The 12,834-nt window shown below is 60.2% G+C and overlaps 8 protein-coding genes across 8 annotated transcripts; 4 read left to right on the forward strand and 4 right to left on the reverse strand.

Annotated features, from left to right (window-relative positions):
- Positions 1 to 76: 76 nt before the first annotated feature.
- MVES1_002747 (uncharacterized protein) lies at positions 77 to 4,109 on the forward strand (the record flags this gene model as incomplete). Its single annotated transcript, XM_056207569.1, has 4 exons — positions 77 to 1,995; positions 2,022 to 2,121; positions 2,148 to 2,224; positions 2,273 to 4,109. The coding sequence occupies 4 exons, from the start codon at positions 77 to 79 to the stop codon at positions 4,107 to 4,109; spliced, it is 3,933 nt and encodes a 1,310-aa protein (XP_056063544.1).
- Positions 4,110 to 4,135: 26 nt separating this feature from the next.
- LYS12 (homoisocitrate dehydrogenase) lies at positions 4,136 to 5,242 on the reverse strand (the record flags this gene model as incomplete). Its single annotated transcript, XM_056207570.1, has 1 exon — positions 4,136 to 5,242. One exon carries the CDS (start codon positions 5,240 to 5,242, stop codon positions 4,136 to 4,138), a length of 1,107 nt encoding a protein of 368 aa, XP_056063545.1.
- Positions 5,243 to 5,337: 95 nt separating this feature from the next.
- MVES1_002749 (uncharacterized protein) lies at positions 5,338 to 7,770 on the forward strand (the record flags this gene model as incomplete). Its single annotated transcript, XM_056207571.1, has 3 exons — positions 5,338 to 5,422; positions 5,450 to 6,205; positions 6,266 to 7,770. 3 exons carry the CDS (start codon positions 5,338 to 5,340, stop codon positions 7,768 to 7,770), a joined length of 2,346 nt encoding a protein of 781 aa, XP_056063546.1.
- A 42-nt stretch (positions 7,771 to 7,812) lies between these two features.
- Positions 7,813 to 8,957, reverse strand: MVES1_002750 (uncharacterized protein; the record flags this gene model as incomplete). Its single annotated transcript, XM_056207572.1, has 2 exons — positions 7,813 to 8,225; positions 8,252 to 8,957. The coding sequence occupies 2 exons, from the start codon at positions 8,955 to 8,957 to the stop codon at positions 7,813 to 7,815; spliced, it is 1,119 nt and encodes a 372-aa protein (XP_056063547.1).
- A 77-nt stretch (positions 8,958 to 9,034) lies between these two features.
- Positions 9,035 to 9,716, forward strand: TRS20 (TRAPP subunit; the record flags this gene model as incomplete). The annotated part of the gene is made up of 4 exons (XM_056207573.1): positions 9,035 to 9,396; positions 9,424 to 9,485; positions 9,513 to 9,598; positions 9,624 to 9,716. 4 exons carry the CDS (start codon positions 9,035 to 9,037, stop codon positions 9,714 to 9,716), a joined length of 603 nt encoding a protein of 200 aa, XP_056063548.1.
- Positions 9,717 to 9,752: 36 nt separating this feature from the next.
- Positions 9,753 to 10,017, forward strand: MVES1_002752 (uncharacterized protein; the record flags this gene model as incomplete). Its single annotated transcript, XM_056207574.1, has 2 exons — positions 9,753 to 9,775; positions 9,801 to 10,017. 2 exons carry the CDS (start codon positions 9,753 to 9,755, stop codon positions 10,015 to 10,017), a joined length of 240 nt encoding a protein of 79 aa, XP_056063549.1.
- Positions 10,018 to 10,063: 46 nt separating this feature from the next.
- Positions 10,064 to 11,675, reverse strand: MVES1_002753 (uncharacterized protein; the record flags this gene model as incomplete). Its single annotated transcript, XM_056207575.1, has 3 exons — positions 10,064 to 10,204; positions 10,231 to 10,342; positions 10,369 to 11,675. The coding sequence occupies 3 exons, from the start codon at positions 11,673 to 11,675 to the stop codon at positions 10,064 to 10,066; spliced, it is 1,560 nt and encodes a 519-aa protein (XP_056063550.1).
- Positions 11,676 to 11,781: 106 nt separating this feature from the next.
- SLC1_1 (1-acylglycerol-3-phosphate O-acyltransferase) lies at positions 11,782 to 12,833 on the reverse strand (the record flags this gene model as incomplete). Its single annotated transcript, XM_056207576.1, has 2 exons — positions 11,782 to 12,116; positions 12,143 to 12,833. The coding sequence occupies 2 exons, from the start codon at positions 12,831 to 12,833 to the stop codon at positions 11,782 to 11,784; spliced, it is 1,026 nt and encodes a 341-aa protein (XP_056063551.1).
- Position 12,834: the final 1 nt, after the last annotated feature.

Raw genomic sequence — 12,834 nt, forward strand, 5'->3', positions numbered from 1 at the left:
ATGCGTCGATATTCACGCCGCGCCTCACCCGATCTGTAGCGCCGTAGCCCGATCCTCTACTCCTTCCCCACGCTGCATGGCAGAGCAACGCGCGCTCCGTGCCGCGACGCACTGGAGCGCACGCACAGTGCTGCCCCTTGCGGAATCGCTCCTCTCGCACGCCTCCGTGCTGCGCGAGATCAATATTTTATGCCACGAGCTCGGCGCACATGTAGAGGCGCAATTCGCCGTGCAGCCGCCGTTTCCCTTTACGCTGCAGGCCTCTGTGCACGATAGCATTGGCGGCGTGGACGACACGGACGTGGTGCATGCGCAGTGCATCCCCACGCTGTGTATCCGCGCCGTGGACCGCAAAGAAGCGCTCGTCCAGTACTGGAGCGTGCCGCAAGTCCTCGCCAAGATGCAATCCCTGCGCACGATGCGCGCCGCCCAAGCACGTCCACGCACCGCGCAGCACATGGACGTGCGCAAAGAGGTGCTTGGGGAGACGCGCCCCGTGTACACACCTGTCGGACGCATCCATGTACCTTTATTTCCCGTCGCCGCACACTCGTCTGCATCCTGGACACTCGCAATCCGCGCCGTTGCGTTCCACGGCACGCTGGGCCGTGCACACACGAGAATTTCTTTTGTGCAAAAAACATCTACACACTGGGTCTTTTGCGTGGCGATCCGCTCTGTCGCCGGTCTGTGCGCAGCGGAGTTTGACCAGGCCCATTTGCAAATCCGCCTAAGCGCGTTTTCCGGCCAGCGCGCGGATGCGGAGGTGTACGCAACGCGGCCTATTTTGCTCCATGGGAACATCCAGTCGAGCGACGCGCTATGTATGCAGCGCACCTTGCGCATTCCGCGGTGCGCACACACCGATGCATGGCTTACGCACGGCACGGCCATCGTCACCGTCTTTGCCAAACCGACGCACGCACACATTGCACGTATACTCGCTCAAGACGCTGAGCAGGAACGCCGCGCGCTTGGCACACCGCCGCGCTTCGGTGCAGACTTTTTGCGCCTCGATGCACCGTACCTGCACACGCGCGTGAACGAGACCAAGCGGCGCACGGCGTCGGCGCACGGCGTGCACGTAAGCGTACGGGTCTTGACGCCGCACGCGCCCGCACCGGTGCCCGCCACAAGACCGCCGCACATGGTACTTACTCCTGCACCCACCAAGCACATTGTCCTTGTCCTCCAGCACGACTCGGGCACTGCGCTGCCGTGGGGCGCAATCCGGAGCATACAGCTGGGCGATGTGCGCACCATGGACAGCACAGGCACGACCTGCGCACACGACCCGTCGTTTCAGTCGCTGCAGCGCACGTCCGAAACCAGCACCAAGGACGACGCCTTGTGTGTACACGCATGTTGGGACGCCGTGCACGACTGCTTCCTTGTACCGACCGTGCGCGGCCAGCATTTGCGCGCGACACTCGAGATTGTCGCGGAGATGGGCAATGCGCAGTGCACACTGTCCATGCCGCTCTATTTTCGCGTGCAGCGCTCGGCGCAGCGCGGCGCGGCCACTGCGCTGCATGGCCTGTTCCGCGTTGCACTGCTGCCCAGCGCGATTTGTAGTCCGCACGAGCTTTGGCGTGTAGATACACGGATGCACCAGGTCCCTGGTGAGGCTGTGCTTGGCCCCTGGCTTCCCCGCGGCATCTCCCTCATTGCCCACTACGTTGCCGCGCTTGATTTCTGTGCACACACGGCGGCGGTGTGCCGCACACGCATGCAGCTTGGAGCGTGCACCGTGCGGCGCGGCACACCGCCCGACATTCATGCTGTACTTGCGCTGTGGTACAGCGCGGCAACAGGCTCCATCGCGTGTGTGCATGCGCACTGGAACAACGCGCGCCAAAGCACCGCAACGGCGCAAGTGCACACGACTTCGGACCGCGTCGAGCTCGACACCGCGTGTGCGATGCACGGATGGCTTGCTATGCAGACAGATCCCATCGCAGATGCCTGGAATACTTATTGGTGCGAACTACGGCCGTACGTACATGCATTGCTGACACAAGTCCGTTTCTACTGCTGCGCACGTCCAAGAAGAGCGATATTGTGCGCACAATGTACTTGCATGATGTGCATGCATTCCACGCAGACATCCCAAAGCGCAAGGTACGTCTGCTTTCTGCTGACCATAGCACACCTTGGCACTGTACACCGCACTGAATTCCTACCTGTTCGCCGCACAGACTGCCGCCGAAGCGGCGCGGTGGCAGTCGGCGCTCGGCCCACGCATGCCACGTGCACAAATCACGTGAAGCAGAAGGCGGCCGCGCTCGTGCCTTGCTGCTTGCTGCTTGCTGCGGATGTGGGAGCTGCGCCGCGGCCCCGATGCTGGCACGCGCGCAAGTCCGGCGCTGGACGAAGTCTTGCGGGTGCGGAAACGCGAGGGTAGTAGTGATGACGAGCTTTTTATCCCGAAGCGGCCCCATCGCACGCTTGCCGAGGCGTTCGACACCCACCCATGCGTGCTTCCCAGCACCGCCGCAAGACTTACGCAGCGTGCAAGCCCACAGAAACCGAGCATTGTCAGCATGATTCCTGAAGACGAGATTGCGCGGCGGCGCGACGCTGCTTTGGAGCTGCAGTACAAGCTGCCGTACGAATTAGCGTCTACGGTGGCACTCCCAGCACACATGCAGCTGCTCCTCGAGCAGCACATGGCCGTAGAGCAGAGTTTGCTGGTGCACATGGCCACGCATGGAGCACCTGCTGCCGAATGGGATGCGAGCACGCCGTTCGCAAGGCGGGTGCGCATGCCGAGCATCATTGCCTTTAGCGTGCTCAAGCCCATGGTCGAGCGCACTTCGCGCCGCTCCTTTACCACGGACGACTTCAAGCGGCTCGTGTGGGTATGGTCGAATGCGCCCCACACAAAGCGAGCGCCGCGCGAAATGCTCACGCCCGCCTCGCCGTCCCACCGCGAGGAGGAAGCGGCGGGGGGGATGGGATTTGTGCTTACGCGCATCCGCAGCGTCGACCCGCAAACACACCGGCGCACGTATGACCATGCAGTCGGCATTGAAATGGTGCATGTAGAAGCGGGGCCGGCGCACACGTGCTTTGGCTCGCCCGGCAACGATACGAGTCCGTCGGCGCGCCGCGTGCTTCGATCGCCACAAGGACCATCACGCCGTGAGGATATGAGCAGCCTTGCGGTGTGGAACAATGGGCTTGGGGAGCGGCGTGCCGAGTTTGCGCGGCGTCTTTGTGCGCTGGTCGGCGTCGAGCACGCTGCGTGGCTCGCGCGCCACGAAATCTCCGTACAAGCGTGCAAAGGCAGCTGGAGCGCTGCGCAGCATGCGTCTGTCGACATACCCACCACGCCCACCACGCCGCCGCAAGGCTATCGAATTGCGCCTGAGACAGGCATCATGACGCCGAGTGCGACGCGATCCCCAGGGCACCGTACGCAGCGCACCATGCGCGATATTCCGCCATCGCCCACCTCGCCCACCGCCCCGGGCCACGCTGCGATGCCACACACCCCGCCCCGCACACTGCGCCGATTACGAGGCACACTGTACGCATGGCACCCCTCATTTCCTCTCGATACAGCAGCGCAGGTGCCGCTCGCAAGGCTCCCGTCGCTGCACGTCGCGCCGCCCATTCCCATTCGTTCTCGGTACGAGGCGCAGCCTGTGCCAGACGCTGCGTCAGCGCCCTCCATGTCGCTCCTCGAGCGCATCCGCGCGAAAGAGCAGGCCAACAAATCCTCGCGCAACACAGGCCCTGCCGGCGCGGGCGCCGCAACGCTGCACAAGCGCTCGATGCTCTCGCGCCTCGGCGAGGTGGCCGATGCGATTTACTTTTTGTACCTGACCTCTGATGTGCCTGTGCGGGTGCGCGGATCGCTCCAAGCCCGCGTGCTGCCCCTCCAAGAGGTGCTTGCGGCGCTGGAGAAGTCGGCCAAGAACGTAGTGAGTCGTGCAGAGAGCGACGCGGCGGTGAGCATGTTGATGGACATTGTGCCTGGCTGGCTCGAGCGCAGTGCTGTGGGCCGCCAAGAATGGCTGTGGCTCAAGACAGATACCCAGCGGCTCGCTTTGCGCCACGTCCGTGCACGGATCCAAGCGGCACTGGACAAGGAGCGTGTATAGATAGTTGGTGATTGTATACTACTAGATCACAATGCGTTGAGCACAGCGTCGACTACTTGCGAGGTAGTCGCAGTACCGCCCGGAAGGTCGGGCGTGAGCGTCTTGCCGTCCATTAGCACCTCGTCGACGGCTTTGTATATGGCCAATGCGGGCTCGCTGAAGCCCATGTACTCTAGCATGAGCGCCGCAGAGCGGATCGAGGCAATGGGGTTCGCCTTGTCCTGCCCTGCAATGTCGGGCGCAGACCCATGCACGGGCTCGCCCATGAAAAAGTCGTCGCTGGCATTCACACTGGATACGAGGCCCAAGGAGCCCGCCAAGGCCGCCGCGCCGTCGCTGATAATGTCGCCGTACAGATTCGGCGCGACGATCACGTCAAATACTTCCGGCTCACGGAACATGCGGTACACCATGCTGTCTACAAGCTGCTCGTCGAGGCCCACGCGCGCGTAGCGGCCCTCTCCACCGTTCTCTGGCTTGTCTGCGTCGTAGACGCTGCGCACAGACGTGCGGAAAAGACCGTCGGTGACGGAGAGCACGTTGGATTTGTGGCAAATCGTGACTTTTGTAGGCGTCGTGCTTCCCGTCTCGTTGCGCAGTGCCGCACGCGCGCGCGCAATCTCGAGCGCTTTGCGGCCGATGCGCGTGGATGCTTTCTCCGTGATGAGACGCACGGCGCGAGCGACCTTTCCATCCGGGCCGTCTTCCAGCGATTCCTGCTTGACGTACAAGCACTCGGTGTTTTCACGGATGGTGACCATGTCCACTGGCTTGGTGTATATCGAGCCAGGGAGGACCGGGCCGGTGACGGGGCGAATGTTGGCGTAGAGGTTGAGCTCTTTGCGCAGACGCACGATCGGGCTCGTGTACCCTTCCACCTTGTGCGAAGGGCTCGATACACTGCCAAACATCGCGCCATCGCACGATCCCTTCAGCGTTTCGATGGTCGCTTGGGGAAGCGACGTGCCGTGCTGCTGAAAGTACTCAAAGCCGGCGTCCAGGTGCACAAATTCCAAAGGAGGAATACCAGGCGCAGCAGTCATGACACGCTGCGCTGCAGGAAGCACCTCCCGGCCAATGCCGTCAGCAGGCACCATACCGATCCGCAGCGTGCGTGTCGCTTGCTGTGCCATTGTGGAGATACGCATGGTAGGAAGGCAGAAACCCGCGTGGCGCCATGCAGCGTCGGTGCGCGCGCCGCTTTAGTCAGCGCCGCTTGCCTCTTGCCATGTCGCGACACCGCGCGGTGCGCAACTTGAATTTGGAGGACGAGTTGGCGGACGAGTATGCTGAAGACGACTTCGACTTTATGGGTACGCAGCCGGCTTTGCTAACCCGAGACGACCTTTCGCCCGAGGATCACGACGCTATGGAGCAGTCACTGGCGACAGTCCTAGACACACTTGGCGACGCCGACTTTTCGGAGCGCAGTATAAAACAGGTGCTATGGGATACCTACTTTAACGCGGAAGCGGCGATCGATATTCTGCTGCGCGAGAAGGAAAAGTCTGCACTGCAAGCGCGAAAAAAAGCAGGTACGTATTTGGAGGCACGGCATGGAACGCCGCTTTCGGAGCCGTTTTCCAGGTCAGCATCCATGTCGCACACGCGCACAAATGCTGACCTGGAAGATGAACATTGCGCACATGAGCATCGCGGCGTGGCAGGAGCTGCATCTACCACCGACCCACAGTCCACACACGCGCCAATAGACACGCTGCCCACGGGCAAGAAGCCGTCGAAACTGCAGCAGAAACTGCAGGCGAGCCGTGCGAAGGCATTGGGATGCACACCCACCCTTGCCCACACTGTACCAGCGCCAGTGCCAGCACCAGCACCAGCACCGCAGCCGCCTCCAAAGACACACGCACCCATTGCACCGTCCAACGCCCCGCTCGACGCCTTGTTCCCGCCGCTCGACGCCCCGCTGAGCGGCTCGCACCCCCCTTCCTCTTTTGTGCGCTTCCTCAAACCGCCCATGCACCGTGCGGTGCTCAACACGGCGGTGCCGCGCGTCTCAGACGAGGAAATGAGCCACTTGCGCAGCGTGTTTAGCCAACTAAGCCCCGACGATCTTGTTCTTCAAGCACGCCACGGCACGCGACTCGCGCGCTCGAACGGATAATGCCGTGCCCATCTAGTCAGGCTAACAACAGAAAAAGAAAAAGAGCGCTTGGAAAAAGCGCGCGCGCGCCCCTCGGCTGGCCCTGTCCAGCAGCTGCGCGGCTCGATCCAGAAAATGGAGCTCGGCAGTCGCGCATCCTCACCGGGCAGTGGCACAAGCACACGCGCCAACTCACCGGTCCCCAAGCTCATGATTCCCCGCGAGCAGATCCTCGAGACGCTCGCGGCCCACAAAGGCCCCTGCGAGCTCGGGCTTGTGGTTGTGGGCCACGTGGATGCTGGCAAGTCGACGTTGATGGGGCGCATGCTGCTTGCGTTTGGCGATCTCTCGGAGCGCGACCATCAGCAGCACTTGCGCAATAGCGCCAAGATCGGCAAGTCCAGCTTTGCGTACGCATGGGCGCTGGACTCGTCCGAGGAGGAGCGCGAGCGTGGGATTACGATTGATGTTGCACAGGACGTGTTCCGTACAGAGAAACATGTATTTCACCTTCTTGACGCGCCCGGACATCGCGACTTTGTTCCAAACATGATTAGCGGCGCGGCGCAGGCCGACGCGGCGCTGCTGGTAGTCGACGCGTCTCTTGGCGCGTTTGAGGCGGGTTTTGGAGCTTTGGGACAGACGCGCGAGCATGCCACGCTGCTGCGCAGCTTGGGCATCCAGCAGCTCATTGTCGTGGTGAACAAGCTCGATGCGGTGGAGTACGATGCACAGCGCTACGAAACCATTCTCCACACGCTCAAACCCTTCCTCGCGCAGTCTGGCTTTGACGCGTACAGCATCCAATACATTCCTTGTGCTGGCTCCGAGGGCGAGAATTTGTCGTCGGCGCCGCAGCACGGCGCACTGCGTGCATGGTACAACGGCCCGACGCTCGCGCAGGCCCTCGACAGCTTGAAAGAGCCGGCGCGCCAGTACGATGCGCCGCTCCGAATTCCCGTGACCAACGTGTTTCGCAGCCAGAACGCCATCAGCTCGGGCATTGGTGTCGCAGGTCGTATCGCCTCGGGCATTGTCCAAGTCGGCGAAATTGTCGCGCCGCTGCCGGGCGATGCGACAGGCACGGTGCGTGCGATTGAGTGTGAAGGCAACGTGCGGCCATGGGCTGCAGCAGGCTCCAACGTCACGCTCTACCTGAGCAACGTGGAACAGAACCAGATTCATGTAGGCAGCGTGCTATGCCCACCCCAAGAGCCAGTTTCGTTGGTGGACGAAGTGGTGGTCCAAATGCTCGTATTCACCCCGACCTATCCGCTGCTCAAAGGCACCGCCGTCGAGGTGTACCACCACAGCGCCGACATCCCCGGCCAGCTGGTCGAGCTGATCTCGCTCCTTGACAAGGGGACGGGCGATGTCACGAAGCAGCATCCGCGCGTATTGCCGCACCATGCAACGGCCACGGTACGTATCGCGCTGGGGCAAGCCTACCCCATCGAGACGTTCCGTGTGAACAAGGATATGGCACGTTTGCTCTTCCGTATGAACGGCGAGACGGTGGGTGCGGGTATCGTTATAAAAGCTACGTGTGGTACGTAGACTGCACGCCCTGGCCTACCTGCCTCGCCTCGTCGCGCCGTTTCAATAGCAGCCATCGCTCGCGTACCTAATGTCAGTGGCTTTGTAGCGCACCATCTTGTCCGACCGCTTCCCGACGTACCGGGCCACTTCGACCCACGTTTTGCACCTATGTACACAAGCGCGCAGCCGCGCATCTTCTTCCGGCAGCCAAGCACGCCGCGTCGCTTGCGTTTCGCCTTCGGGAATGTTTGCCAGGCGGCCCACCCACCGCTCTCTGCATTGCTGCCCGCTCCGTCCAGGCACCTCGATCTCCACACGCTTCCAATCCGTGCCGTGCGCAGCAACAGCGGCGCGCAGCGCTGCGTCTTCCGTGGAGCCCCAGCGGCCCAACACGAGTCCAGACGCTTTGAGCTTGCTGTGCCGCTGGTGGCACACGGAGGCATACGAAACGGGAAAGCCCATGCTTCGCGCGACTGTGGTGAGCAAAGCGCGTACATACCGTTACGCCAATCGGGACCGACTTGTTTCGCAGTGGCAAGCAGTGCATCGTCCAACGATGGCGACCATGCCACGGTCGGCTTTGTATTACGCTGGTACGTTTCCAGCGCGCTGTAGCCTGTGCGTCCCGTATGGAGCACCGATGCGGCACCCACCCAGGAAAAGCCAGGGTCCTCCGGCGCTGCGTGCGCCAACAACGCTTTTTTCTCCGTGCCGCTCCAACGTGCGTGGTTCAGGCTGGGCTGCTCGTGAAATGTCCATCGCGTGCGGCAGTCGCTTGCGGTGTGGTGCGGTACGTGCGTGGAAACGGCATCCCAATCAAGTGCCGGCGATTGGCGCAGCGTTTCGGCGCGTGTCCGCTCGCACTCGACGGCAATGCGCAGGTTTTCCACGTCCTGGGCACTCCAGTGCGGCGCAGAAAGCAATGCACGTGTGCGTCTACGCTCCATGGCGTGCACGGCAAGTAGTGGTATAGTGGAAAGCGAAGCACATACATTCGACAGGCTGTACCGCACATGTGCCTCGCTGCGCAAAAGCATGCCCTCGCCTTGGGCCGGCACCGGCAGTGCGTCCATCTCGATGCGCGCCAGCGCCTCGTCCACTGCGTTTTGCTCCACGTCCAGTGCATGCAACGCAGCCTGCTGATCCCGCCCATGTGCCACACTTAAGGCGTGTAAATGGCGGATTTGGTCTTGCAGTTGCTCCATTACGCGCACCCGCGCGCGCTTTGCATCCTGCGGTGGATGCATAAAGCGGCACGCTCCACACCTCCACACCCTGCGCTATGCCGTACTATTTTTGTATTGTCGGCACGCGCGATAATCTGCTGTACGAGGTGGACCTCACCATGCGGCCACCTGCTGCGCCTGCAGGTTCCAGCACGCCAGGTAGCGCACCAGCGGCAGAAATGCCTTCAGGCGATTCCGCGCGTCCGTCTAGCATTTTTGGGTTCAGCAATGCGCTCGGCGCACTGACTGGTAGTTTTGGCAACACACGCCCAGGCACGCACATGCCCACTTTTGACACGCCCATGGATGAAGCGAGTGCAGCTACATCGGCGCAGGTGGGCGATCATTATATGCTGCAGATGATTGCGCATGGATCCTTGGATATTTTAGAGGACAAGCAGTTTTTGGACAATGCAGTGTACGTACGCCTACACACTTACCCTAGCTACCTAAAACAACTGGACAAAATAAGCGACTGGAATGTGTCGGCATTTCTCGTGCCGGGAAGTACGTTGCGCAGCGCGCTGACCACAGACGCAAAGTTTATTGTGCTGCACGAGCACATGCATGAGGACGGCATCCGCAACTTTCTGATGGATGTATGGGAATTATGGGTCAAGGTACGTTGCACGTCGACTTATACAGGCATCCATGAACCCTTTCCGGCAGCCAAACGACCCGATCACGTCCCCTAGCTTCGACCAGAAAATCCGCGCGAGCGCACGGAAGCATTTGTAGCTTAGTCATCACCACCACGTCTGTGCGCTTCGCCCCATGACGACGAAACCTTTTGTGCTGTACGTTGCGTACCGCTCACAACAGCATGTTTAAGGCCAGCGCGCCAGCGTCAGAGATCGACAACTACGTTGCGGAGGTCACGAAGCGCGGAGGGACTATCCGCCAGCGTTTCAATGCCGACTTTCTGCGCGGCTTCTCCGCGCAGATCCCATCCGAGTACGCCGATTCGTTGTACGCTGCGGTCAAGGACGGGAAACACAATAACATGTATGTACCTGAAGCACTAACAAAAGCGAAGTGATGGAGCCCGATCACGAAGTTCGTGTGAACAACTAGCGCTAGGTAGTCTACAATTCGTTATGAACCACCCCGTCCGCCGGTGGCTTTGGGAAACACACGGCGGGCGTCTTGGCATGCATGGTGTAGGCACACTTTTCAGCCTCATACACGTCCACAAGCTCGTTCCGCTCACCGCATTCGAGCGTGACCTGCTGTCAGTGGCCCAGAAACGCACCTTGGTACTGCGCGGCGGTCCATTCCAGCACGATTGCCCATCCTTGTAAAAAAGCGTAAGGTACCGCCGGTTGTCGTCAAGTGGATATGCAGTATCAAACCCACTAAAGCGGCTGCTGTTAGACGTGCGGCGACGTACCCTAAATTAAATGTGTACTGATCATTGTTCGATATCTGTGCGGTGGACTCGCCAAAGCACAGCTCGTACGTATAGTCGCCAGTGTCCGTCTTAATACACTCGCCGTGCAAAGCATAAAACTCGCCGTCGCGGCCGACATGCGTATCCAGTTTACGCAAACGCACTTCCTGGTCATCCAGCGCGACGCGCAAATCCCGCGTATGCTGCTGACTCTTTTCATGCGCGTCGCGCGCAGCGCGAAGTCCGCCTGAATAGTCGGGTACTTGCGCGTGCGAAATGAGACCGAGCTTGAGAAGCATATCCAAAATCCATGCAACGATGCGCCGATACAACGGCACAGCCGTATCGGGGAGGTAAGCGGCAATATCGAGCATCGGACTTTGGGGCTCCGTTGCGTTGGATCCTAAATTCGGCGCGCCATCCAAAAGAGCAAGCGTGTCCTGCTCGACCAAGGTAGTGAGGTCTTCTCGGCTAAATTCAAGCTTTTGCAACATGATATCCACTTTCTCCTGCAGACTCCTCTCGCGCTCGTCGTCGCCATCAAACGTACGGCCCAGCCAGATCTTGTACGCACTTTGCACGCCTTCCAGCTCCTTCTCGTCCTTGATGACTCGCTCCAACATACGTCCCACAGCCATAAGCTCGCCAGCGACTGCATCGACGTTGTCGCGCAGAGCAGCAATGGCCTCGTTGCGCGTTTCTATGCTTTCGTACAAAGGACTAGCGCGCTTGCGTTGTTCGCGCCCACTACTAAGCTCCTCTGCACTCTCCATCGCCTCCCGTAGCGCGTGCTGATTCAGTTCAGCGGCACGGAGCTCCGTGCCTATGCGCGCACACTCCGCTGTCGTTGCAGCCTTGTCCTTGACAAACTTGCCAACGTACCCTTGGCGCACTTTCGCGCCGCGGCGATGCACCTTTCTCTCATTCGCAAGGCGCGCTTGCATTTCCTTGTTCATCGCTGCGCAGACGTTGGGACAGACAGTCTTGCCGTCCGTCTCGTCGCTGCCGTCGCAGCACGCCGGCTCACAAACACCATCGTTCACTTGACTGGACCGGATATAGCTGGGAATATGCCCCTCGTTGTGGCAGTAAAACCAGCCGTTTGGACACGCAGATGTGCCTGGCTCGTCCGATCCGTCGTCGCAATCGCAGTAGTCGTCATTGATGCGATCAAGCGGGATGATTTGATCGGTCCCAATGCATTTCCACATTGGGACCGCGTCCCGGAGCGAGGATGGTAGCGGTGTGTATAGCACAGCTTGGTCAGGCGCTACACCGCAGATATCCACGGCTGCACGCGCTAGCATGCTAAACACAAGCGCGCATGCTATGTACACGGCCCACTGCATCGATGCAAAAGTCGAGAAAACACTATGGCCGCCTCCACATAGATACAGTACGCTGCCTTGTTGGCTACGAATTTGCCGCGGCGGCGGAGACGAGGCCGTAGGAGCTCGGGGCCTGTCCCTTGCCCGTTTGGTGGTCGCGCTGTTCGGTGGCGACCCTGTCGACCAGCTTTTTATGGTGCGCAGGACCGCCGTCACCAATGATGCGTGCAGCCAAGCCAGAGACGCCGCCCTGCCAGCTCGTTTGGGCCTGCTGCGAGGGGTGCATGGTGCTTTGCACGTCGTACTGATCGGCTTGCACGTCAAACTCGTGTACCTTGGCAAGCATGGCGCGATGCACCTTGCTCATTAAAGCGTCCAGGTTCTGCTCGGTAAAGCCCTCAGTGCTGATCGGGGGAAGCACTGATGTTAGTGTAGGAGCAACGTACCGGAAAGACGAATGTTGCCGGGATCAAAGCGTGTTTTGCTATCATACAGCCTGTAGTAATTCTCGCAAACCACAGGTACAATGGGGATCTTGGTCTGAATTGCCAGGTGGAAAATGCCCTTTTTAAACGAGAGCAAATCGGGCACGGCAAAGTGCGAGCGCGTGCCTTCGGGAAACGCGAACAGGGCAATCTTGTTTTTGTGCATGTATTCGCCGGCCTCGTTCATGGTCTTGATTGCGCTGGCGCGACTCTTTCTGTCAATAAAAATGTTCCCGCCGAGCATCATAAACTGGCCAAGCAGTGGAACCCAACGAAGCTCCTTTTTGGCCATAATCACGGTGCGCTCGCGCATGATCTTGCCGAGGTAAAAGATGTCCAGCACACTCTGGTGATTGCCCACAAGGATAATCGGGCGCTCTTCCAGGTATTGCTCGCCGTCCATAGTGATACGAAAACCGATTAAGTGATGAATGAGAAAGTAAAACGTCGCGGCGACCCACGCATTTGTATTCAAACGCTTGCCGGCGATGCTGAGCATGACAGAGTACACAATCCCGAGTGTGCTGCTGAGGCCCATCGAGAAAACGTACAGCGACGAGTTCAAATAGTACCTTGCTACCGATGAGCGCGCAGATGCAAACGTTAGCGCACCCAGCGCGACAGCCACTACAGATGCCAAAGCGCCCCACATG

Source organism: Malassezia vespertilionis, chromosome 5, assembly GCF_029542925.1.
Source record: "Malassezia vespertilionis chromosome 5, complete sequence".
Taxonomy (NCBI): Eukaryota; Fungi; Basidiomycota; class Malasseziomycetes; order Malasseziales; family Malasseziaceae; genus Malassezia; species Malassezia vespertilionis.